The sequence below is a fragment of the Anoplopoma fimbria genome, chromosome 19 (genome assembly GCF_027596085.1).
Source record: "Anoplopoma fimbria isolate UVic2021 breed Golden Eagle Sablefish chromosome 19, Afim_UVic_2022, whole genome shotgun sequence".
Taxonomy (NCBI): domain Eukaryota; kingdom Metazoa; phylum Chordata; class Actinopteri; order Perciformes; family Anoplopomatidae; genus Anoplopoma; species Anoplopoma fimbria.
In genome coordinates this window covers 18,072,179-18,097,166 of record NC_072467.1, presented here as the reverse complement: position 1 = coordinate 18,097,166, position 24,988 = coordinate 18,072,179, and the positions used below count along the sequence as shown (strand labels likewise).

Genomic DNA, 24,988 nt, shown 5'->3' with positions numbered 1-24,988 from the left:
TAAAAAGATAAAGAGGTTTTTATTGTCATTGTAGTGATACAACGAAATTCCGTTTGGTAGACTCAGCCAGCCAGCAGCAGCGAACAACAAACACAATAACAACAATGTACAAGATAAAAATACACAAAAATAAATGAAAACTTTACTATGTACGCAGGTGAGTATTTAAAATGTGTGCAATCAGTGCAGTGTAAACATTTGTTTTGGCAGTGCAAACAGAGTATAAATGTATGTATAATTATTATATTCCTTTATTAATTATTATTTATTATAATACTCCAGGTCTGCTTTTAAACTTGTTTTTACTATTCATTGACTGTCTGCTGTATCATTCTAACACGTTTTAAGTCTTGTTTTTATTGAATTGTTTTTGTTTTCCTGCTGGTTGTAATTCCCCCTGCTGTTAAGCACTCTGTGACCCCTGTCATTGAAAAGTGCTTTATAAATAAACATATTATTTATTATATGCATATGACAGTACTGTTTATTGTTTTTGCGGCCTTAAAATACTGCGAATCCTCAGTTAAGGACCGCGTTACACATTTACGAGGATCACCCAAACGTAGCACACACACTCCCGTACATTACGAGGAGAACGTGAACGCACCAGACGTACTGTAACCCAGCGAGAAGGCTAGTTAGCAGCTAGCAGCTAGCCGGGGTTACGGACCAAGTGCATAACAGCGTTACATCACTTTGGGTCGCGTCCCACCTGGGAAACATCGGCCTAGAGAAGCAATAGTGTCAGCTGTGACACTATTACGACACACTGAGGGTGCTCGACCCAAACTAGACCGCGTTAACAGCAGTGACATTGCATATTTGTGTTTTTCTCCAGAGGGGCGGTCAAGACGCGACTGGTTTCACCGAAGCCCCGTGAGTAGCGTTAAACGAGATTTAGAATCAGAACGCTCATTTAGAACGTCGCGTTAGCTTGGCTGCTAACGCGACGTTCTAAATGCTAACTCAACGTTCTAAATGCTAACTCAACGTTCTAAATGTTAAAGTGTGCTGCACTTTAAGCACTGCGCAACATTGGCTGTCTTCCTGCCAGTGGGGGGTGGTGTTTGAAACGTCAGGTCGTTATGGTTTGGGCCTACCTAAGCAGCTACTTATTTATGTAACCAAACCAGCTATGTTGTTTATTTCTCCCTTGGATAGCAGGAGGTGATTTAAATGAATGAATTAAACCCAGATGTTTTAAACAACACTGCGTTCTGTGAGCAGAACTCGCATGGCCAACTTCGCGAATACACATGACCTGCTAATGCTAACAGTGACGTCGACGTTATGACACCGTGTTGACCTTATGCTCATTTTTCAGGGTACTGAGACACACGAGGAGTGATGTCCTGTCCGTGCACCTCGGCTGCCCGGTTGTTCCTCAACACTGCCCACAGAGGTAAGCAGGAGACGGGATAGAGACACGCAGTATACCAGCGGCACGACATTGAGCGAACATTGTTCGTGGACGAAGTTCTGCAGCGAACTCGGACAGCTGTTCGCCCGTCACGTAACGCGAAAGTAGCTGTAGGAAAGCTGTGACTTAGTGAGTCGTTAACCTGCATCATCCAGCTTTGTGTAGAGTTGCACAGCTGTGATTTAGCTTTAGTGATGATGCATAAATTATAATACAAAATATTGTTGTGTAGCATTAGCTTAGCATGCTTGTTACGTCAACCAGAGCCCTTCACACTTGCGTAATTCAAAAATGTTCAGCGACAGCACATATAACTACTATGGACTCGTTGCTCTAGATAACATACTGTGTGGTAAACTGATAATCTTATGTGTTGTGAACTAATTAAGTTATTTAACTTGATTAATTTAAAAGTTTTTCAAGTGTAAAACTATTAGAAAAAAAGGGCCATCACAGTTTGTCTGAGCCAAAGTTTAAATCTTTATGTCCTACCAACAAAGCCCAAAGATATTCTGTTTACTCACCTACTGTATATGACAAAGGAAAACAGGCAAATGATAATGTTGGAGAAGCTGGAACTACGAAATGTTTGGTATTTTAACCCCCTAAAAAAGAGTGATAATATGATTTTCTATTGATTTGCAAATTGATTGTTCAACGGCTTCTTTCAGCTCTAGTTACATGACAAATAGGAGCAGTTGGGTAATATGTGTTGTAGAGGTAGTCAAATAATTTAAAATGCCATGATCATTGTCATTCATTTAAAATGTATGTTAACTAAAGACAATGTTTTTTTTTGAATCAAAAGGAATGTTGCTGTTGTGTTTTCAGGATTGTCCTGCTCCCGGATCCAGTTGTTTTCTCTGAGTCGTCAGGGATCTCGGGAAACTCATTTACCTCCCCGGATACGGGTGAGGTCGTTTTCAGAGGCTGCTGTCTGCTATGCTGCTAAAGATGGGACAACGAAGGACAGTGGAAGTGATGGTGGAAAGGTAATCTCTTGGAGGAGGAATCTCATTTGTAGCTCTCTTCCATGGTATGAATGGAAGAGATGGTAGTAATGTGATTTACGTTGTTGTTTTTACACAGAAAAGCATCAGTGAGGGGAAGAGACTCTCTGGCTCGGGAGGATCAGGCAAAGGGGGAAGCCAGCTACGCTGCCCTAAATGTGGAGATCCCTGCACACATGTAGAGACCTTTGTATGTGAGTAAACTTCTTAATATTGGACAACCAGATTTACCAACACATATGATGTGCATTTTAGGCCCAAAGTTTATGTAGAAATCTAAAATCAAGAGGAGTAGGTGTGAAAAGACAGGAATATGTCATCAATGTTTTGTTGAGTTTGCACAAGAAAATACTCACTAAAGAAACAAAACGAAAAATGTAGAGGACCGGTAACGAGAGGTTCTTCTATGATTATGTAAACAAGTCATCATACAGGGAATATCTGGCATTATTGGTGGTAAAAGAAATGTGGTTTAAATCTTTTAAAAAAATAAAAGAAACAGAGAGGAAAGTGTAGCCATGGGGATAGAAAAAAATTAAAAAAAATCCCACAATTGGGTGTTGAAATGTGTGTTTTTGTTTTGTCAAACAAAGCATTGCACCAGCTTTCACATTTTGCTGTGGTACAAACTGTAGTGGTGGACTTAAATCGCTATAAACACACAGCATATAAATGGTACACCACAAACAACCTCCATCAGCAATTTCCTTGCACAGTTTGTCAAAATAAAGTCCTGCAAGTAAACACTGAGGGATAGGTTTCATTGTTGTCAAATGAGCATTTTCGGCTTAGTGTTGCAACATCAACTGTGTGAGTTTATATGCCTGCACTGGTTTGTTTTGTAACTTTATGACATTGTAAACTTTTGTCAGTGATCAACCAGGTCTCCGTCTACCACTGTCTGTGACTGTCAACCACTCGCTATGAGAAAAAAAAACACTCAACCTTTCTTTTTTTTAACTCCCTATTACTTATTACTTGCTTGCTTTTACATTGTCTGGGAAAAACTGTAGGAGGAGGTTTGTGCTGTACCATTCATATGCTGTTTAAAGGAATGTCCATCATGTTCTTTGGTAGACCACAAAGACAAGTTGGAAGTTGAAAGAAACTTTTTATACAGAGTACTGTCCAATGAATAATAAAGAAGATTGACAGACTAAGCAGAACATTATTACGTAGAGAAACTTCAATCCATAGGTGTCAAATTGAAGCTCATTGTAAAAAGAGAATGCATTTAAATGTGTTGAAAACAAACGTACAAGAGGCAATGTTAGGTCAATTGTGTAACAGCAATTTGTTTTCCACATTTATCCTGTTGCATCATGTAGATAATTCAACAAGTTTCCTTGTAGGTGAGGACCAGCAGCAGACAATTTACGACCATTTCTCCTTTCTCCACATCAGCACTATTAGCCACCCGTTTTTATCTAAACAGTTACATTTGATATGAATATGAGTCAGTTTAATGATCTGCAACCTTGAAAAAATGTTGAATGTCTCAAGCATTTCTTTCAACCAGGTTGTGAAATGTTTCTATGTCTTGTGTGTGTGATTCTTTTGTAGCATCAACACGATTCGTCAAATGTGAGAAATGTCATCACTTCTTCGTGGTACTGTCTGAAACGGACTCTAAGAAGGGGCTAAACAAAGAGCCAGAATCTGCTGCGGAGGCAGTGAAACTGGCATTTTCACAGAAACCTCCCCCTCCTCCTAAGAAGGTGAGAAATTGAAGCAGGAAGTCAGAATATGCTTTTAAAGGATTATTATTAAAATGCTACACATCCTGTTGTAATACTCAGTCTATTATCCTGTTATGAAGTCTAAATTGTTGTTTTCTCCAGATATATGCTTACCTCGACAAGTACGTTGTTGGCCAGTCCTATGCAAAAAAGGTGTTAGCAGTCGCAGTGTACAATCACTACAAGCGCATCTACAACAACATCCCTGCTGGTAGTCGACAGCAGGTGGAGGTGGAAAAACAGCCTTCTCTAACACCTCGTGGTCAGTATTACTGTTGTCTATAAATTTTGCTTCATTCTGCTGCTTATTGGTGGAAAAAAAGGTCAATGCTCGGTATCTTATGTGTTTGACTCATATAGTGCTGAGCTTTGACCTACTTCTGGGCAGAGACAGACAGGAAGTATGGGGAGAGCGAGTGAGGTGGAATGGAATGCGCCGGGAACTATAATTTAAAATTGAAGAATTACTGTATATACCACCGTTTGGTTTTGAAACTGATTTTCGGAATGATCAAACACTATTTTTTTAAAACACTATTTCAAACTTAAACTTAACTATGGAAATAAAAAAACATATCTAAAAACAAAACTGTTTTCATTAAGCTACTGATAAAGTAAACAAACAAGGGATGCAGTTATGCAAGATAACAGTAGTAGTATTAATTAATAATTTACGTAACTTTTTGTTTACATGCGAGTGCTGAAAAACAAATGAATTTGCGATTTCTATTTTTTAGGTTTGTCACATTAAAGCACTGTATTTTGGGCACAATAGCTTTTATGTTTTACACATCAAGATGTTACATAATCAAGTCATCGAGTCATTTACTCATAAAATCTACACAAATAACTGATAAGAGGTTGCAGCTGTGGCCTTTTACAACTTGTCTTTAATCATAATCTGTTTTATTTGGCATTTGTTCAATAACTATTTAACAATTGTATAGATGTTTTTTCAGGACTGTAGAGATAATGTCATAATGGTAATGATAAATGATTATATTGATTTGGATACTTTCATCCTCTTCTTGTAGAACTAGAGATGAGAAGACGAGAGGATGAGTACAGGTTCACAAGTAAGTGATTGGTCCTCCTTACTGTTGTCTTTGTCAGAGGCCACTTAAAAGAATCACAACACTTAAACTGCAATTTCTGTCTTTAATTTCATGAGTTGCACAAATGCCAAAATGTACAGATGGACAAATAGACAGCTGTGGCTCCTCAGAGCTTTGTTGTTTGAAATGCATCTTTTACCATGCATACAAATTAGCTAAGAAACGGAAGCACTAATATATGCTTGTTAATCTTTGACTGACCGGATAATATAAGATAAGTTGACCCACATTAACATCTATTTTGCAATTTCCTGTCCAGCCCTCCTCACTTGGGGCACGCATATTTTTAGCCTGCACAAATAAATGTTTCTATGCACAGTTTGATGCAAACACCATCATTACATGGCTGGTGTAAAGTGTGAAGCAGTTCAAATAGAAATAATTCTGTCTTTATAGTGATTTGTGAAATATTAATTAACTATTCATACTTGTAAGTCACAACGCTAGCCCCTGTGTCTTTTCTTGTTGTTGCAGAACTGCTGCAGATCGCAGGGATCAGTCCTCACGGAAATGCTCTGGGAGCTTCGATGCAGCAACAAGCGAGCCAGCAAGCTCCTCAGGAGAAGAGGGGCGGGGAGGTCCTGGACTCCACACACACCGAAATTAAGCTGGAGAAGAGCAACATCATTCTTCTAGGTCCAACTGGCTCAGGTTTGTTATGTGACAACATTGTCCTAAATTGTAATATTGCACAGTGACGCTCATTAAGATTTACACCACTGAATAGGCAGTTTATTTGTAAATATGAAACGGTCTTGTCGAAAGAAATTTGATCATGATTTTTCTCATTTTTCACAGGAAAAACATTGTTAGCGCAGACACTGGCACGTTGTTTGGATGTTCCTTTTGCAATATGCGATTGCACAACACTAACTCAAGCTGGATACGTGGGAGAAGACATCGAGTCAGTTATTGCCAAACTGCTGCAAGATGCCAACTATTCCGTGGATAAAGCACAACAAGGTGGGCACAGCGACTAACTTTAAGGGGATACTTTAAAAGGTACCTATCTATAGTCAGTGTATGTAACCTACTGTAGATGGCGGTCAGCACGCACCCAGTTTGGAGAAACAGACAGGAGTACAGGAACAGTAGTAAAGCAATGCACTGCTGTGGACGGGGGCAAAACGTATTTTAACCACCTAAAAGAAAGGTTCACCAAGGAAAATCAATATGAGTTTCAGTGTGCCATCAGACAGTCCTTTACGACAGGGAACTGAAGCTGTTATATCCTTCAACGCTTAATTGATTCATCAAAGTCACACAAGAACACACAAAAACTAACCGATCGAGGCAGTGGTAGACCAGCACCATCATGTTCTGCAAGGTAATATTCAAAGAGTGGTGTACTTGCTTTTTTTCACATCTTTTTACACGTGCATTCTGAAAATGGCACACACACAAAGTACTGATGATTAAAAACAAGTTTGTTTACTGATGATATTAAAAAGATGGGGATGAGAGCGATGATTAGAAAACACAAACAATTCAGATGTAAATAAAAAGGCACAAATGTTGAGTTTAAGACCAGCCCCACACTCATTCAGTCAGTGTAAACACCATGAAACGGTGAGAAAAGATGCTGCTGATGTAATATTCACTCTATAAAACAGGGCCATGGAAACCTTGTTGAAAAACCACTCGGTGAGACCCATGTAAAGATTAAATCCTGTTTACTTTTACATCAGTTATGACTTACAGTCTGTTTAAATGAGCACTTTATATCACATTTTTAACTTTCTTTCCTTACATGGGTAAAGAATGTGTTATTAGCTAGATCTTGTTGGGTTTGTTAGCAGAAGGGGAAAAACAAAATCTAGGATTAACAACAGTAAACATCAGTTTCCCTTTTTACAGGGGAGGACTTACTGCTGCTCTACAACTGATGAGACTCGACGTGTTTTTTTTACATTTGAATCTTTTTGAAATGATTAAAAGTGAATTATGTTTAGTATTTTGTAAGCTAAAATCTGAAGTAAACATTGTATACATTTACGTGCAAATCGTTTATTAGAGACGGGGACTGTCTCATGTTATTGTGGGAAGTGAAACTTAAGCTGTCATGCCTTCTCCTTTTGTATTTCCTGTGCAGGTATTGTGTTTCTGGATGAGGTTGATAAGATTGGCAGTGTGCCTGGAATCCATCAGCTGAGAGATGTAGGAGGAGAAGGAGTCCAGCAGGTCAGTATTCAACCTGAGTTGCACTAAATAAAACCTTAGTGCGGTTTGTTTATAGACTCTAATCTCAGAATAAAATTGGGGGTTGAATCAGGATTAAGAAATAAAGCAGCAGTTTTCACTTATTTACTGCAACTGGTTTACTGTTGTTTTTCCCTGTCCTATATTGGTTGACCTAAACTTGTGTTATTAACATTTCTTTCCTTTTCCTCTCTGCCAGGGCTTGCTTAAACTCTTGGAGGGCACAATCGTCAATGTTCCTGAGAAAAACTCCAGGAAACTGAGAGGAGAGACGGTGCAGGTGGACACAACAAACATTCTGTTTGTTGCTTCTGGTGCTTTCAATGGACTCGACAGAATCATCAGCAGAAGAAAGAATGAAAAGGTAAATTTAACACGGATCATATGCACCAACTGTCATCAGACATTTAGTCTACATTATTGTTTGTCTTAATTCCTGCCTCTAATGTGATCCTCCCTCCTGTTTCGTGACTCTTCAGTATTTAGGTTTTGGAACTCCCTCCAACATGGGGAAAGGGCGGCGTGCAGCGGCTGCCGCAGACTTGGCCAACACTAGCGGTGTCTCGGACACAATTGCAGAGATCGAGGAGAAGGACCGGCTGCTGAAGCACGTCGAGGCCAGGGACCTGATCGAGTTCGGAATGATCCCAGAGTTTGTGGGTCGTCTTCCTGTGGTCGTGCCTCTGCACAGCCTGGATGAAGAAACGCTAGTCCGGATCTTGACCGAACCACGCAACGCTGTGGTGCCCCAGTACCAGGCTCTGTTCAGCATGGACAAAGTGAGGACTCTCATATATGGGCTACTACAGAACAGTGTTAAGCCGTGTTCAAACTGGCAGAAGCCCCCTCATTCATTTGAATGAGACCACTGCTCAGTGGGGGTTCTGACGAGGGGGCTCTGGCTCAGCTGTTGCCACAACGCAAAGCAGTGTTATCTAGTCAAATCCCTGCAAGGGCACATTCCTGGTAGATTACTTTGTAACATAAAATCAGCACAGTATTTCAACCTTTACATAGTTTATTGTCCCACTGGTACCTGAAAGGCAACCCCTTTTTTGTTGTATCAGACCTACAGGAAGAGGACATGTTATCTGTATGTGTTGGATTTTTCAGAATTCAAATTAATCTTCTATGTGTTTTGTCTCAGTGTGAACTCAATGTGACTCCAGATGCCTTGCAGGCCATAGCAAGGATGGCTCTGGAGAGAAAAACTGGAGCTCGTGGGCTCAGATCCATCATGGTATGTGTTTTCTTTTTTCTTCTTTTTTTTAGCCATGCCTATCATACTTTAATTTTGTCTTGATGTAGCACAATAATTAAACATGTCCTCATATTTTTATTTATTTTTTGTTATAGGAAAAGCTCCTTCTAGAGCCCATGTTTGAGGTGCCACACTCTGACATCATGGCTGTTGAGCTGAACAAAGATATTGTCCAAGGAAAATCCCAACCGAGATACATCAGGTCAGTATCTACAGTGCTACAATTGTGTTATATTAGTGATCAGATACCTTAAGCCCAGCTCAGAGTCTCAAACGTTGTTGTGTTTGAAACCTGAACTGGAGTTTCCATTTGATTTTCAGAGCCCCAGCCAAGGAGTCTGCAGAAGAGGAAGACGACTCAGGCGTTGAGGAGGAGAACTGGCCTCGGCAGGCGGACGTTGCTAACAACTGAACCACACGTCACTCATTTCACCTAAAGACAGTCTATGAAATCATTAGATCATTATGAACCGTTTTGATACCAACTCTGGATTTGACTCTAGCCTCTGACAAACAAGCTGTGGACACTATAGTAGAGGTAATAATTAAGTCTGCTGGTTTTCACTGAAGAGTGTTTTCCTGATGAACAAGTTAAGAGAGAGTAACAAACTTTGGTCCCATGCATCAGATGGTAATTCTCTAGCGGTGCACTCGAAGGGTGGACCTTTATAAAATATTTCAATCTCTGGGGATTGTTAACATTTTTATCTATATAAAGATAACGCAATTTTATTCAAGAAAGGATTTCTAGCTAGTTTATTTGTTTTCTCTTTTTGTGGTGATGGGCTGTAATGGCAAGGGAAGCAAATGGAAATAATGGGATCATACTGTACACTTGAAAAGAAGTGGAGCTGAGTAAGTGTAGATGTGATGAAAACATGTAAAGTAATGCCTTTCTATCACAAGGGCATCATATTCCATGAGCACATCAATATTTTGATGTTTTTCTTCTTTACCACCATTTTAATAATGGTGCTCCCAACATAACTGGTACGCTGCTTAGATGGCATTTGTAAGCAATTTGTATGACATGACCTCTTATTAGGAGAACACATAGTGAAGTGTAACGCACCAGCGAACTAAACAAACAGGTGTTAAACAAATGGTGACCTTTTAAACAGCCAGAATGGTTATTTTTCAGTGTTTTGCTTCCACTTGTAGCCCTCCATTTACGGAATGTATCTGTGTTCACCTACCGACCCGATTATCACAGGACTGGATCACAAGGCTGTCTCTCAAAGCAGGATTAGCAGGTTGCCAGGTAACTTTGAAGCGTTAAAGAAGTATCCTCTGATATTTTGTTTTGTAGTAGATATTCTCCAACATCTGTACATGACTGAATCATATTTTTAAATTTGATATTCAAGCTTCATTATCGTGATTCAAATCATAATTGGACAGATAATCTCTTTCACAGTTGGCTGGATGCCACTCTTAACCTGCTTTGTCAGACACCCCTAAGAACAGCGCAGGTATTTTTATTTTCATTGTACGTACCCCAGCGTTGGAAACCCACCTCAGTGTTAGTGATGTTAAATCCTGTTACTCAATGGTATCTCAATACACACATCTCTAATTAAGCCTAAATGCTCTCCGACTGAACTGAACCACGCTGCTGTACTCTTTAAAATGCTGTTTGTGCTATAACACGAGATTAAACTAGATCTTTTCTCTCTTTGCTTTTAAGTTTCCTTTTTTTTCAGTTTAGTTTAAATACTGCTACAGAAGATCTGTTACAGAACCTGTAACCTCCCCCAGTTTGTGAATCTGAAGTTATTTGTGATTGTTGAAAATATATAAATAAAATGTAAATCTCTGTACAGAATTTTAATTATTCTTTACCTTTTAAACTTGTCAACAGAACGTACACTTTAAATGGATTAGGTTACCAAAATCAGTTTGACAAAATATTTCTCAGGTATTCTTAACACATAAATGAATGAAAAAGGAAATTAATTTCATACACATCACAGTGTTGTTCCACCCTGTTACGCTGTCACCTCTATGTAATCGGCTAATCTCTCAAAAGTATTGTTCCGTTCTTTGTTTCACAATACCTCAACTAATCCTAATCCCTTTCCAACTCCAGATTGAATTAAGTCACACTGTCTGAAACGTGTCTTTGAATTTGGAAAGGAAATAGGAAAAGATTGACAATAAAAGACAACATATTTCGGTTTAAATGTAGTAATAGCAAAGCATAAAATAATTATAAATATATTTATTATTAGTGCTTATTTTGAATATTTTTGGTATAACTGATATATATTTCAATACTCCATTCTTCATACTGAACCTGTGCAGGTAGGATTATAATGGGTGTCTGTGGGGTAGTATTGGTAAACAACACCTCAGATGATGTCAGAGGCTTAGCGATGAAGAGGCTTATCACGTACATCATCTTTGTGTTCGTCATTTACTCCAAACACCCGTCAATGCTTCAGAGGGCTGTGAACCTAAGAGAACACCTGACGACGGTAAGTATCATTACAACTACGATGAAGTTCTGTATTGATAACTTATAACTCATGAACTCTTTTTGTTTCTTCTGATGCAGGTTATTTGTTGGTGAATATGAACACTTTGGAGGATGTCCCATTTCAGAGCCTACTGGGTCCAATTGAGGAGGAAGTGCAGCTTGTGATGGCTCCAGACATCACTTTACCAGACAGCCATCGGATACTACGAGACACAGAGGTCACACATCCAAGTGACCATTCACATTTTTATCACATTCACACGTTTAATGTCTTTTCTGGGATCAATTCAGTAGCAGGGATCTGTTTGACTCGATGGCTTTCAGTTTTCTTCTCGTAGTTATTCATCTGTTAATTTGTTGGGAATATGTAGTACATGTTTTTTTAGAAACATTTATTCCTAATACTATTCCTGTTGGAGTGCCACTGCTATATGCAACTACATCACATTTTTCACAGCCCAGAAAAGAAAAATCAATATGTATAGCAGCTTATATTCAAAGGGACAGTTTAGTCCAAAAAACAAAAATACATATTTTACCTCTAACCTGAAGTGCTCTTTATCAATCTATATTATTTTGGTGGGAATGTAGTGGGAAGAGACATTGCTGTATAGTTTTTCAAATGTATTTCTTTGGTGCTTCAAGCACCGCAAGCTGAGTTCCATATAGTCCTTTCATATTCGAGAAAAGGCAGAGATCTTTACAGCTGATATCTCCAAAACTAGGCAACTCACACGAAAACAATCTAGATTGATAAATAGCATTACATGTCCCTTACTGGGGCACTTAAATATAATCTAGCTCTTGTGAATGTTACCATAAACACCTGCACTTTCCTGCTATGACAAGACAAAGTCTGCTGTGTAAAAAATGTTTTGCTGAAAAACATGTTTTGTTTGTTTTTACCACAGTATGGCTTCAACCTGGAGAAATGGATCTTAACTGGGCAACAGCCAGTCTGTCAGGCGCCATCCTGCCCCCCCTACTGGCTGATGTTCAGCAGCCCTCAGGTCAGCAAGAAGGCCAATCGCAGGACCAGCGACATATGGTCCCCGAGGTCCCGGCCCCGCAGTCAAAGCCTGAACTCTGCAGACACTCGCTGGCTGCACTATCGCACCGTCAGGTTCTTTATCTCTGACTCTGAGGATGAAGATGGTTTCCATGAAGATAATGAAGCCTCCTCTACTGAAAATGCGCCTCGCTCCATCAAGAGCAGAGAGCGGCCCCGGAGCGCTGCACCCAAAGACCAACTCTCCAGAGTCAAAGACATGCACCTTGGTCCTTCCACTCACCACTGTAAGCCTGCCTCACCTCAGGGCCACAGAAGCTCTTTACCTTCTCTTCAAGACAGCAGACAACCTTTGCGAGCACTGGAGCAGCACAGGTCGCAGCAAGCCAGCCCCCTCGCCCGTGGGCAGAAGAACGGAAAAAAGAGGCAGCGTTCACAGGTCTCTATGGGCAGAAAGTACTCCCAGAACACACACGCCTCTCTCTCTCCAACCAGGCTGCAGCAGCAACGACCCTCCTCTGCAGGCCCCGTTGTGGAAAACTACAGACAGAAGGTATTTTTTTCTGTTAGTGCCTCTGAGAAAAATAGGTATCATTTCTTTTCTTCTTACTTCTGTTCCATAAAACACTATTTTGATCTGTTCTTCCCTTGTCACCAGATACTGAGGACCGGTGGCTCTCGTGGGGTTTTCTTTGACACAGCAGTAGAGTTGATGTCAGCACTCAGCCAGGAAGAGAGGGAGCTACTTGAAACCATCACAGAGAAGGGATACCCTTTACGCACAGCTATTCTTGCTCTGCAAAAGACAGGCTATCACAGCCCAGAGAAGGTAGGCACCATTCTCAGATATTGATAGTAAAGTTAAATCTCAAAATTAGCGCTAATTGCAGGTGTGGTTTTTTTGGCTCTCATTCCAAAGATCCAAACAGTTTCGTAACTTTAGATTTTCACCAATTTGTAATACTGTAAAGTGTGTCATCTGCTCAATCACCGTTTTACCTCATTCAGCGATAGTCGCACAATAGAATGAAAGTGAAAATTCTTTGAGATCATTACTTCAATCCATACATCTTTAATGGTTTATAAACCCTGATAATGCATAAATAAAACACGTTTGTCTTACCCTTGCTTGATAATTGTAAAATCAAAAACTCACACAATTGAATAAACTATCAAACCTGTATTTAATTATTTGTCCCTTTATCAACAGATTCTAAAATACCTGGTAGCCAGTGATCGTCTGTGTAAGCTGGGTTATGATGAAGCTCAAGTGGAGGAGGCCTTGGAGATGTTTCAGAACTGCGAAAGCAAGGTGATTACCGCTCATCAGTTGTTTTTTGCCGAAAGGTTACAAAAAAGCAACACCAGTGTGGATCATCACTTACTTTAATTCTATTCCAGGCTGCTGAGTTCCTGCGCCTTCTGACTCAGTTTAATGAGATGGGCTTCCAGCAAAATGCAATCAAAGAAGTACTGCTTGTTCATGAAAATCACCGTGAGAGGGCTCTTGAAGAACTCATGACACGCATGGCTTGAACAGAACATCTTACCATTTATAATCTGCATGGAGAATGGATTATTTTCTAAAATACAGTGTGTGTGAAATGATCTAGTTATTATACAGTATGTACTAAACTACAGTATGTGATCAAAACATTATACTTAAAAGATACTGACTTACTCCGACTAATGGTCTAAACCGATGGTTTAACATAAAATATCATGAAAATGTCATGATAGTATGACATTAAAAAAACTTCTTGAATGTCATAATAGTGTCATAAAAAGAGTCCAAAAAAACGTTAGTATAGTATGCTATAAATTTGTCATAAAAAATGTTATTGCATAGTAATAAAAAGTACAATATATTATAACATTTTCTATAATATGTAATGTCATTAAAATGGCACACTATAGTGTCATAAAAATGTTATGGTTTTGTGTTTTGTGCCAATCAAATGTAAAATAAATGTTATAGTATAGTATTCCACAAAGTTTATCATGTATTCATAGTGTAGTATGCCATAAAGAATGTCATAAAAAAAAGTCTCTATAAAGTAAGAAAACAAATTGTAGTATGCCATAAAATGTATAATACCATATAATAGTAAGCCATACAAATGACTCAAAAATGTCATAGTATAGCATGCCAAAAAAACTATGTATGCCACTGATAAATGTCACATAAAAAACTCATAGTATTGTATGCCATCAAAAATAACCTTTGAAATATTATTGTATAGTATAGTATGTTGATACAAATGTAACAAAAATCTTCTTGTATTCAACTAAAAAAATATTTTTTGCAAGAAAAGTAATAGAATAGTATTTTTTTTAGAATAGTTTTTGTATAGAATGACAAGTTTTTTTAAATAGTGAATTTATAGTATGCTATGAAAAAAAGTTAAGAAATGTCATTCTAGTAGTCCATAAAATGTCACAAAAAAATTCTAGTATAGCATGTCAGATAAAGGTCTATAAAAAAATTAATTAGATTGAAGAGTTTGGGTAGTTCCCTACGTGTCGTGAGGGCCATTCCTGAAATAACTAAGTTAAGATTTTGTCATTTTTGTATCTATTACATTTCCATAAAATCATCTTTCCGTGGATGTTCACTAATCAAACAAATAATGTAGTCATATTGAAAATACTTTTGTGAAAGTATACTAAAAACACCCTTCCTATGTCAAAAATCTGTTGCAGAAACAATTTAGCTCAGGAACTAGACAGTAGTTTCACAACACCATGACATCTTCTCATTTGTAGTGTGCATCGATTTCTTACAATACAGTGTGGGAAATCTAACAGTTGTATGTACTAAGACACAGTAAATGGTTAATGTTGCCGATATCTCCAGAACAATTAAGATTGATAAATAGTAATACAGGTAAGGGACAAAAAAACAACGTACTTTTAAGTTTTGGGAGAAATCTCCCTTTAAGACAAAACCTGTGCAAGTAACTCAACCATATGGGTTAGAATGAAAAAATCAGGTACAATTACAAATGACACAAGATCATAAATAGGTATCTTAAAAGTTTATTTACAACTTGATCTAAAACAAAAAAATACTCTGAAGAGCAAATTTAGCTGTCATCCCAGCTGGAGGAATACAACAATTGTGCATTGGCTAGCTGCTACAGCACTACAACAATGTAGTGATCTAGATATGGTTCAATTTTCATTTAAAAAGCTGTGCCCCAAAGAGAAAAAATGTCTGATAAAAAAGCCACAAGCAACTTGATAGAAATATGAATAACTTGCCACAAAAACACATAAAGCAGAGAAAACAGTAGTAGGGTTATCCCTGGAATAAAGTCTCCAGAAAACAGAATTGATAGAGACGGGAAGTGTTTACATAGACTAAAATATTTACATTTTTTGTAAGAAGTTAACAATGTTCCCTCTGGTCCACTATCTGAATACTACACCAAACTACAGCTGAGCTAGAGGACTTCTGGCGCCGGAGCAGCCGGTATGACCCCATCACTGATGACCGACAGTGGAGTTCAGCAGTCCAGACTTCACATTTGATTTAGAAGCCTTCGAGAGGTCCCTCTGTAGAGAAAAGGGAAAATGAGCTGTCAGTGTCTTTGTTCATATTAAAAAGGAGTCAATATGTTGTGGCATGGCAATATAAAATGCTAATAACATTTTCTGTCATAACGTTTACATTTCTTGGCGTAATTTGGTGGAGTTAAACTGTCGCCCAGGGAACAAGTGATTGAGTCCTTGGTATGTCAGGTATGTTAAGCTTTTACAGTTAAGGATTAGAAATTTTTCACCATTTTTCTCCTGATTCACTGCTCAAACACTATGAATTTTCAAAACGTTTCCAAACGTTATGCAGTCTTGGCAAAAGGCATACTTTGCTGCTTTTCAGTTGCTTCATTTGAAAAATACCCAAATTGTTACTGTAGAACTAAAATACAAAAATATTTCAAAAGACATTTAAATAAAAAGGGAAAATCTTCCTTCAGATTTACAGAATCTATTTTCTAGGACTTACAGGTCCAGGTCAAACAGGTGTTAACAGATACTCCGGTTTCATCTTAACAGTGATGCTAGATGCTGGAGGTTAACTCTATAATCCCAAGGAGTTGAAGAGAGAATATTGCTTTTTGTGGTACTTCATGGTACTAATGTAATCCAATATATGTTATTGGACTTTTTAATGGTGAGGGACTAATATAACATTTGTAAAACTGCATTTACCGCAAATTCCGAATAGGAGGCAGCAACAGGGTTAAAGGTGAAGGTGTGATCTTGAGTATCCTGAGACCTTAGTGTGCCACTTGGAGTGTTTCTTAGATGGGAGATGTTTTCCTTGTTTCTGTCTAGTGCACGGGGAGTTTTTCCATGTCCAGGGGTTCGCAGGCCAAGACCCTACAACAAGACCATGATTATGATGATTATGTGCTTCTTTTTTGCCAGCTTTTTCATTTGACTTAGTTTCAGATTATAGGACCACAATGAGAGAAAAAAAAAAAAAAAAAAGGAAAAACATAGTTGCACTGATCTATGAATTTTTTTTTGAATCACACATTCACAGTATGCTCTTGCAAAGCTGCCACATCGAGTGTCATTTACACTGGGAAGTATCTTATACAATCAACAGATGGGTTTTCTTATTCACAACATTTAATCATTAAGCTGAACACAGGGGATCTTTAAAAATGTCATCTTGACTGTATGAAATGTACAAACAAAAATCATCTTGACCAACATACAAATTTGAACATTTGGGCTCACAGCTTACTTTAAGATAATTTCCACTTAAGGATTGAGGAGTCTATCACTTTTCTAGGGATGGGTTTATTTTCTGAATTTATTTCCATAAACATGTCCATGATGGGGTTAAGACAGTGTGCAACGGTTTAACTAACTAAGGGGTTCCTTAGGTATGAGACTGAGATAAGGAGAAAACTTTAAATACTTAAGAGAACAATTTAAGGAAAAAGTTCAGGAGACGAATAAATGGTGTTTTGTGCAACCAACACTATTTTACGGAAATCCTAACTCTGACTTGAAAGAAAATCTTAAATTATGGGATTTATTGTGCAACCATCCAGAGATACAGAGCTAAGCAGTCGAACCGTCAAGGATCGTCAGGCCTTCACAAACATGATGTGAATATACCTTGCTGGCAGACAGAGGTGGTTTCTGGATGGAGGACTGGCACATGGTTCCACTGAGGCCTGAACTAAGGAAGCTGTTCGGAGTGGAGATGGTTGAGGTGACATTGAGCTAAGAGGACAGAGGAAAAAAAAATACACAGTGGGTCAACTTTTGAATCTATTCATTCCACAAAAGGCACAGTCAGTTAGTGTCACTAACGAAACACAACAAAACTAATAAAACTGCAGCACCATCTTACCTTTCTTACTTTTCCAGGCGTGGGAGTCCCTGCTATCCGCCTTTTGGATGGTGTTCTCATTGAAGTTCCATATAACATGTCCTCCTGTGTCTGTTTTGTTTTCTTCATTTGCTGATTGACACATAATGGAAGAATGTTTTCATTTTACAATCCTTTTAGACAGGGAATTTCAAGACTGAAAGAAAGTGTATTTTTTTTTTTTTTTTTAAATCCAAGTAAAAAACACACCCTCTCCAGTTTCTCTTGCTCCTTTTCAGCATGGTGGTGATCCCACTGCTGCTGCACGTACTCTAGAAATTTCTGTCCATTGACGAGGAATTCTTTGCCATGCTCCTCCTCCCAGGCATCAATTTGGGCTTTAAGACTCTTTTCCAGCTGGAACCGACAGGAAACAACATTTTTACAGAACAGTCCAAATTTCTAAAATGCTCTTCTTTGTCAAAATCTTGCACACTACAATTTTGCACAGGAACTAGAATGAGATAGTTATTGTCTGAACATCCCCATCTGTTGGCCAAGATAGGTAATGCACCAACAACCTTATAGCTGTTTCCACACTCCTCACATATGGTCTGCTTGAGCTCATTTGTTTTATGCTAATTCAAATTTGACTTTATTTATATTTTAAATCCCCACTAACATCTTCCCTTAGCAACCCTGTTTTTGTATTAACTGATCTCACAGAACATTTCAATAAACATTTCCTCACCTTAGGCAAACTTTTCTGCAGATCAGCTCTCTGCTTCTCTTCTTTCAGAAGGTTCCCACCTCTGTTGTTGAACCTTGAGGGGTCATTTGCCTTTTTCTGAGATAGATACATACAACCACACATTACCACACAAGGATACATTTGTTTTAAATGCATCCCAACTAAATTCATGAGGATAGTACTTACGTCAAGTTCCAAGTACAAGGTCCAGTTCTCCTGCCATTTTGTGACTCCCTCAAAGAGCTCCCTGTGGCCCTCGTAACACATCTTAAGGGACTTGACCTCTGCCTCGTGCAGGTTGAGAAGATCTTCAGTAAAATCATCTGGAGGAAAAATGACATGCATTGAGAACGCACTCTTTGTGATGATTAACAGCTTATATTCTGTGTACGGGCATTGTCATTATACAACAAATATTTACCATCATGATATGGGAAAAAAGCTTGCTGCTGTTCTTGGCTGTAGAAGCATCTTTCCCAGAAAAGAGCAATCTCAGCTCTGATGGCCTCAATGACAGACTTCATGCTCTGCATTTTCAGCACCTCTAGACGCTGGATCTCAGCCTGGAGCTGGAAAGACAGAATGCTCATTATTAAAACGTATTATGCAAGTGTTCGGCCAAACAACACACCAATGCATTGTCTGAAATCACTTCATCTGAATGAAAACATAAAAAAAGGTAGATTTCTTACTGCCTCAATGTTTCTCTTATTTGACTTGACCATATGCTCAGAGAGGTCTTCCCTCTCCTCTTGGGGAATCTTAAGTCTTTCCCACAGCTCCTGAATCTTAGAGCGGTAAGCTGAACAACGGTGCTCATTCTCAGCCTTTTGCTCTTGTAACTGGAAGGAGGCATAAAAATCACAACTCCATTATAATATGATACAGTACATGATATTGTAGGCTTAAATCATAGTCAGAATAACCAACATCTAATGGCAAATATTACAAAATTACCTCACTGAGAAGTACTTTCAGAGCAGCAATGTTGTCATTTGACAGACAAAATGCCTCCTCATCCTCACACATCACATCCATCTCAAAGCTGGCTTCTGGGTGTCGCTCCAGATCAGCCATAAATACGACGATTTCCTTTTTGACGCTTACAAATTCATCATGGCGACGTTCCTGTAAAGACAAGGCAGGTTAACTTTCTACCCTTATAAGAATAGGTGCGAAGTAATTAAGAAAACCAGAACGTCAGTCACACCTTCTCTTTGGTCAGATCATCCATGTAGGCATGATATGTCTCAAGCTGCTTCAGTGATGGGATGGAGTCTTGGTCAATGCAAAATGGAGTAGTGCACATAATATCACACAGCTCACGGTCTTTGCCAATGAGGCCCTTAAGCTCTTCCATTCTTTGCCTCTTGTGCTCCTTCATCAACTCTAAACGTGTGCGGCTATTCTTCTCCATCTGCAACATGGTGCAGCCATCTTCCTCCTGAGCAGAAATCAGAAAGTTAGTCCAAACACATTCGCAAAATCCCACACAGGTTCATTAAAACAACCACATATTAAGAAAAAAAGACTGTACCTCAAAGGGGGGCAGCTGAAGCTCACTGCACAGATTATTAAGCTCTTTAACACACAACTGTATGCTTTTCAGTAATCTCTTCTTGAGCTCCTCTTCTTCTGCAATCATTAGGTCCAGCAGACCCTGCAGGATAAGACACAAACAACAATATGTGTCAATGTGCTTGCTCTGTTAGGTCAACAACCAGACTTGAATTCTAATCTAAAATCGACATAAGACTCACTTTAATGTGCTTGTGAACATCATTGGTCCTCTGTACGCGCTGTTCCTCTGGAATCCCGATTTCATCCCAGATATCCTGCAGCCTGACCTGGGCTCTGTTGAGGTAGGCGCCGCACTCTGCTGCGTGGACTTCACTGCAAAGACAAGCAGAGATTCAGAGTCCCTCAGGTTCAACACCAGTCCAATGTGAACAGTAACAATAATGAGTAATTAACAGTCAGGCATCAGACTCTGTTAGCAGCTTTAGCAGAGAGCTAACGTCGACGTCAGATGCCACAATAGAGTTCCATTCACTGAGGAAGCTAACGCTAGCTAGGTTAGCTCCCCGGCGAGTTAGCATAACGCTAAAAAAGGGTACGAGATCGAGCATGAGTGATTAACACAACATCTAATTACCATTCAAAACGTGTCATTGCAGCATTAAGCAGACAGACAGACAATACGTCTCGACTCGACAAGAGCTGTGTGCGTCTGCTCACGGTGGCTAAAGCTAGCTAGCTTTATCAGGCTAATCAGGAAGTACGTCCGCTAGCTGCCTATCATCCAACGTAAACAATTGAAGCTCAAACACATTAAAATGCTAATTTACTAACCTGACTCTCATGTTGTCACCGCAAACTTAAAAAAAACAAAACAATCTTCCTTTAACAAACAAAAATCAACATCGGTGTGGCTCCGGTTGTCCGGCTCGCTTGTCCACTCGAAGGGTTTGAATTCTGCACCAAAACCACGTCTGGGCTCTGATTGGCTGATTTGAATGACGTCGGCGGTCTGGGGGCGGGGCTTAGTCATTTGAAAAGAATCCGTTTTGAAAGTTAATGTCCGTTATTTTGGTACACGGGGCATATTTCTGTTTCCTGCTGCTATAGTGGAAACAAATGGAAGAATAAACAAATGAATCCGTCGAATTTAAATCACATGTAGATGAAATGTATGGATGGTAAAATATTATATGCACCAAATTATGAAAGCTTAAAAAAAATATGCTTTTGTTATTAATTTCACCTTTATTGTAAATCCCTTAAATATAGGCCTATATGTAGAAATGTTAAGAGGCGAAAGATCTACAAATCAATAGACCTTGAATGAACCAACCTTTAATGGAAGACCACTTGTAGTTATGTATTTTTTTATAATTAACAATTAATGCAATTACAGGTAATGCCATCTATTAGTTTTTGTTTTATTTGGGGTATTTTATTTGATATTTTACTACTCAGACACAAAACATTTTGAATACCGTGTTCCACATGATTGGATGCTTATTATTAGGAAAAATAATAATAAATCATTAAAAATAGTTTTCCACTGAAATGTTGTTAAAGTTTCTACTGATGTTAGGGAGTCTATCACAAGGTCATTGGTTCCCCCTTTATTTTGTGAGATAATATAAAATGAATGGGCCTTTATTGTTAAGTTTACATGCTGTTAGTGTTTAATCATAAAGACTAAACTGTAGACAGATCCTATCTATCTATCTATCTATCTATCTATCTATCTATCTATCTATCTATCTATCTATCTATCTATCTATCTATCTATCTATCTATCTATCTATCTATCTATCTATCTATCTATCTCCTTTATTTTTTATCAGGTCTTCCTATTGGTTTCAGACCATAACTCTGGTCTGTGCTTACCAGTCTCTTTCGATCTGGGTCTGACGCAGCCAGTGTTGCTGTGTATACTTTCTCATATCTGCTTTTGCTTAAGGTTTGGTCCATGGATATATATATTATCCCTTCTCTTTCCAGGCCTGCATGGATCACAGCAGTTTTGCTCTCCCCTTTTTCTCATTTTAACCAGGGTTAAAAACAATGAGATAGTAATTTGCAACCATGTTGCTCAGCTCTGCCACTCAAATTTTGCTGAAGTAGAAATAGGCCTCATCATGCTCTGGAATAAACACATATCCACTGTGGGCCAGAACATGATTTGTGTGTGTTTGAAGATTAGTTCATTTGAGTAATGTGACAAAAAAGACACACATTCATGACAAAAGATTATGTAAAAACGGTGTTGTTGTTGTTTTTTTAGTTGTCCCTGATGTTTATTAATTATTTAATCCTTGTACACAAACACTTACATTTACATGCACAAAGTCCATTTGAGTCTGAAATTAAGAAGTTTAGAGAGGCAAATGGCAAAGTAGAGGATGTACACTGGCATCAAAATAAATATGTAAGAAAACTTGGTAGAAAAAGGGGGAAATTGCGTACAGGAAAAACACAATGTTGGCTAGTTTAGTGATTTCAGCGTAATGAAAGACAGCCTGTGTAACCTCATCAGTGAGGATACTGGTGTAAATAGAGGTTCCTCAGCACCTCCTCACTGAACTGGTAGGTAAGCTTTTTCTTTACTTTTTTAATCTCTCCAGATTTGCCATAGTTCCTCAGAGCCCGAGCCATTTTTTGGTAGGTCATCTTTTTGCGGTTTCCTTTCTGAGTACCCCAATGGCTGGCCAGGATTTCTTTGTGTTTTGTGGAGAACTGAAAGATGCCCTTGTCCTGGTCCACCCACCAGATACTATCAGTCATGTCACCGTTTCGTAGCAAGTCCAGGAGGAACTGGTACAAGCGGATTTTTTTCTTGTTGCCTAGATTTGAAAATATGAGACTCAGTCAAGCAATTTAGTTTGGCAGTTTCCCAAAGGCTTTATATGTGTGTATATGACTTGCAGTAGATTTTTGCATTATAAATACTCACTAGTGTCTTTCCTGAAGGAGGAGTGGTTGTGGTCTTCAAGTTCCTCCCCGTCTGATACCTCGAGCGGAGGACTGATTCCTCTTTGTTCCTCTTCTGAATAGTAATGTCCAGGCGAGGCAGAGGGTTGGTACTGGTAGCACAGGGATTGGGTGTAATATGGGATCTTTAGGAGAAATTTAAAGCACGTCATGGTTCAGGTTTATACAGAGAAGTGATAGAGCTGCAATTTTATTTTGTTTTGCAATCATCAACTGTTTGACATTTTGTTTAAACATTCAGTCATTGTGCTAAAAGAGGAAGTAACTCTGCAAAAATAGAATTCAATGCTCTGCAAGACCATGTGATGTAGAAAACGTTTCAGAGAAAATATCCCTGACTGTCCACATCATGTATTTGCAGAGATGAAATTCCTTTTCCTTTGTAGATTTCAAATTGTCTAAATCCATGCTGTTTTCTTCAAAGTATTCAATATGTATTGTGTTGTTATTATGTTGGCACCAATGGAGTTAGTAAAAAAAAACGTTCTGTTTGACCTTGTATTCAACATGTATATACACGTATAACAGCAACAATGCTCTAAATTGATTGTTGTTCATTTTCAAGCAGACATCCCACAAATTCTCTGGTCCCAGCTTCTTAATTGTAAATGTTTTCTGATTTTAAGTGTCTTAAACTGAATATCTTTGGGTTTTAGACCATTGGTTGGATAAATACAGCCGTTTGAATGAGTAAACTTGGGCTCTGAAAAATAGTGATAGCCATTTTATGCAGTTTCTGACTAATGGACTAAATTAATAATTGTTGTTGGCTTTGTTAACATTTTAATTTGCAATAGTTTTCACTTGAAAAGGGAACATGGTGTATAAAAATGAATAGCAACTTAACAAAAAAACAAGTAGAAACATTAACAAAATCCTAGTTTCCCTTTGTGCTTTAGCTCCTGTCTTTTCATCATAGAGAAATATACTGTGAGTAATAAGACTGAATAACATAATGTAGTAATACCTGACATCATGATTTTTCCTCAGTGCAAAACATTACTGCTGCATGGTAATAACAAGATCAAGGTCAAAACTGACATGGTATTACATTTATGGAGCTTTTATGCTTTTAATATATTTAATATTTCAGGTCACATATTTATAGACAATCCGTTTCTACACATGGACTTACTTGTGGTGACACAGAGAGAGGTACGAGTGGTGGGTCCAGGTGAAGGGGCAGAGACTCGCTGGTGAAGCGGTATGTTGGTTGGACCAGTTGTTGAGGAGACACAGACTGAAGCTCAATGAGGTGATTCACTGGAGAATTCTCATAGTCCGTCGGCTGGATGCGCTCCGTGTGGAAGGTCCATCTGTGGTCTGAAAAGTGACAGAATGTACTGTAAGGCATTCAGCCGAGCAGTGGTTCGTGTTCACTTCAATGGTTAAATCCAGTCTTCTCACCTTCATAAATCTCACCTACGGTAGTGAGATAAGGGTACAGCTCTGCAGGTGGACGATAGGTCTCTGGTGCATTTGGAACGATTTCCTCTGAAGCCTTTTTAGGGGAAAAAAAAATATTTTGTGATAGAGAAAGTAAAAGTTTGAGTCTCCTTTGTTCTGAAAAAATGAAGTCAAATATGTCCATTGTGTTCTTTTAACTATGTATTTAAATTGATCTTGATTGCTTTAATAGAAGATAAATACAGAAAATGAATAGATTAAAGTAAAAGAGCAACTGATCACCAGAGGAAATACATAAGTTGACGTACATGAGGTTGGGTTGAGTGTACGTTTTTTTAAAAAACAGCTAAAGAAACATATAAAAAAACAGCAGAACAAACAGTAAATTTAATCTCAACGTCACAAACTCTGATCAAATATCAGACATGAAACAATGAAGCAGCAGAACTTACCGATGATATGCCATAACCGTCCATCATGTAAACAAGGCAGCATGAGAAACTTTGTTCTTGAAGCTTGTGATGGAGGTTAACTTTTTCCTATTGCTTCACTGAAACACGCAACGTCGCTGAGCTGACTTCACCCAACAAATGGGAACTGAAAGTGAGAAACAAACTGGACTCTATAGAGTCTGCGTTCATATCATCCAATTGTCAAATTCATGCGATCAGCTAGTTCCTGATGGCTGAGTGTCATGTATGAGCCAATCACATTTACATGCATATCCGGCATATAAGAGGTAATAATTATAGAAGGATTC

General features: G+C 38.6%; 4 protein-coding genes across 7 annotated transcripts; 2 read left to right on the top strand and 2 right to left on the bottom strand.

The window, feature by feature from the left end:
* Positions 1 to 574: 574 nt before the first annotated feature.
* clpxb (caseinolytic mitochondrial matrix peptidase chaperone subunit Xb) lies at positions 575 to 10,562 on the top strand. 2 transcript variants are annotated; one of them, XM_054619670.1, is made up of 15 exons: positions 575 to 876; positions 1,325 to 1,402; positions 2,252 to 2,412; positions 2,510 to 2,624; positions 3,994 to 4,148; positions 4,272 to 4,431; positions 5,204 to 5,245; positions 5,759 to 5,935; positions 6,083 to 6,247; positions 7,377 to 7,465; positions 7,683 to 7,847; positions 7,963 to 8,262; positions 8,631 to 8,723; positions 8,840 to 8,946; positions 9,066 to 10,562. In XM_054619670.1, exons 2-15 carry the CDS (start codon positions 1,348 to 1,350, stop codon positions 9,154 to 9,156), a joined length of 1,875 nt encoding a protein of 624 aa, XP_054475645.1. In that variant the 5' UTR covers positions 575 to 876; positions 1,325 to 1,347; the 3' UTR covers positions 9,157 to 10,562. The 2 variants fall into 2 exon arrangements, with proteins under 2 accessions (XP_054475645.1, XP_054475646.1); XM_054619671.1 differs by lacking the exon at positions 5,204 to 5,245.
* Positions 10,563 to 11,318: 756 nt separating this feature from the next.
* Positions 11,319 to 13,924, top strand: LOC129107962 (ubiquitin-associated protein 1-like). Its single transcript, XM_054619579.1, has 5 exons — positions 11,319 to 11,441; positions 12,135 to 12,785; positions 12,891 to 13,061; positions 13,443 to 13,544; positions 13,634 to 13,924. The coding sequence occupies exons 1-5, from the start codon at positions 11,319 to 11,321 to the stop codon at positions 13,766 to 13,768; spliced, it is 1,182 nt and encodes a 393-aa protein (XP_054475554.1). The 3' UTR covers positions 13,769 to 13,924.
* Positions 13,925 to 15,251: 1,327 nt separating this feature from the next.
* Positions 15,252 to 20,802, bottom strand: LOC129108180 (protein regulator of cytokinesis 1-like). 2 transcript variants are annotated; one of them, XM_054619880.1, is made up of 14 exons: positions 20,671 to 20,802; positions 20,079 to 20,211; positions 19,856 to 19,978; positions 19,529 to 19,762; positions 19,276 to 19,446; positions 19,011 to 19,160; positions 18,740 to 18,887; positions 18,505 to 18,641; positions 18,319 to 18,414; positions 17,838 to 17,984; positions 17,610 to 17,720; positions 17,372 to 17,479; positions 16,448 to 16,618; positions 15,252 to 15,790 (listed from the first exon to the last, which is right to left on the bottom strand). In XM_054619880.1, the coding sequence occupies exons 1-14, from the start codon at positions 20,679 to 20,681 to the stop codon at positions 15,719 to 15,721; spliced, it is 1,812 nt and encodes a 603-aa protein (XP_054475855.1). In that variant the 5' UTR covers positions 20,682 to 20,802; the 3' UTR covers positions 15,252 to 15,718. The 2 variants fall into 2 exon arrangements, with proteins under 2 accessions (XP_054475855.1, XP_054475854.1); XM_054619879.1 differs by lacking the exon at positions 20,671 to 20,802 and adding an exon at positions 20,474 to 20,565.
* Positions 20,803 to 21,741: 939 nt separating this feature from the next.
* Positions 21,742 to 24,841, bottom strand: spi1a (Spi-1 proto-oncogene a). Of its 2 annotated transcripts, none has more exons than XM_054619882.1 (5): positions 24,681 to 24,841; positions 24,244 to 24,322; positions 23,957 to 24,144; positions 22,784 to 22,946; positions 21,742 to 22,673 (listed from the first exon to the last, which is right to left on the bottom strand). In XM_054619882.1, exons 1-5 carry the CDS (start codon positions 24,705 to 24,707, stop codon positions 22,363 to 22,365), a joined length of 768 nt encoding a protein of 255 aa, XP_054475857.1. In that variant the 5' UTR covers positions 24,708 to 24,841; the 3' UTR covers positions 21,742 to 22,362. The 2 variants fall into 2 exon arrangements, with proteins under 2 accessions (XP_054475857.1, XP_054475856.1); XM_054619881.1 differs by having other exon boundaries at positions 22,074 to 22,673; positions 24,229 to 24,322; positions 24,681 to 24,840.
* Positions 24,842 to 24,988: the final 147 nt, after the last annotated feature.

Excerpts from the sequence above, each read along its gene's own strand:
- clpxb (XM_054619670.1), top strand. The coding sequence starts at position 1,348 with ATGTCCTGTCCGTGCACCTCGGCTGCCCGGTTGTTCCTCAACACTGCC. Across the intron at positions 1,403-2,251 it reads CCTCAACACTGCCCACAGAG|GATTGTCCTGCTCCCGGATC; the intron begins GTAAGCAGGAGA and ends TTGTGTTTTCAG. Across the intron at positions 8,947-9,065 it reads TCCCAACCGAGATACATCAG|AGCCCCAGCCAAGGAGTCTG; the intron begins GTCAGTATCTAC and ends TTTGATTTTCAG.
- LOC129107962 (XM_054619579.1), top strand. The coding sequence starts at position 11,319 with ATGAACACTTTGGAGGATGTCCCATTTCAGAGCCTACTGGGTCCAATT. Across the intron at positions 11,442-12,134 it reads GGATACTACGAGACACAGAG|TATGGCTTCAACCTGGAGAA; the intron begins GTCACACATCCA and ends TTTTTACCACAG. Across the intron at positions 12,786-12,890 it reads TGGAAAACTACAGACAGAAG|ATACTGAGGACCGGTGGCTC; the intron begins GTATTTTTTTCT and ends CCTTGTCACCAG.
- LOC129108180 (XM_054619879.1), bottom strand. Across the intron at positions 19,979-20,078 it reads ATGTTCACAAGCACATTAAA|GGTCTGCTGGACCTAATGAT; the intron begins GTGAGTCTTATG and ends CTTATCCTGCAG. Across the intron at positions 18,415-18,504 it reads CCTTGTACTTGGAACTTGAC|AAAAAGGCAAATGACCCCTC; the intron begins GTAAGTACTATC and ends TATCTATCTCAG.
- spi1a (XM_054619881.1), bottom strand. The coding sequence starts at position 24,707 with ATGATGGACGGTTATGGCATATCATCG. Across the intron at positions 22,947-23,956 it reads CTCTCTCTGTGTCACCACAA|ATCCCATATTACACCCAATC; the intron begins GTAAGTCCATGT and ends TTTCTCCTAAAG. Across the intron at positions 22,674-22,783 it reads CTCCTTCAGGAAAGACACTA|GCAACAAGAAAAAAATCCGC; the intron begins GTGAGTATTTAT and ends TTTCAAATCTAG.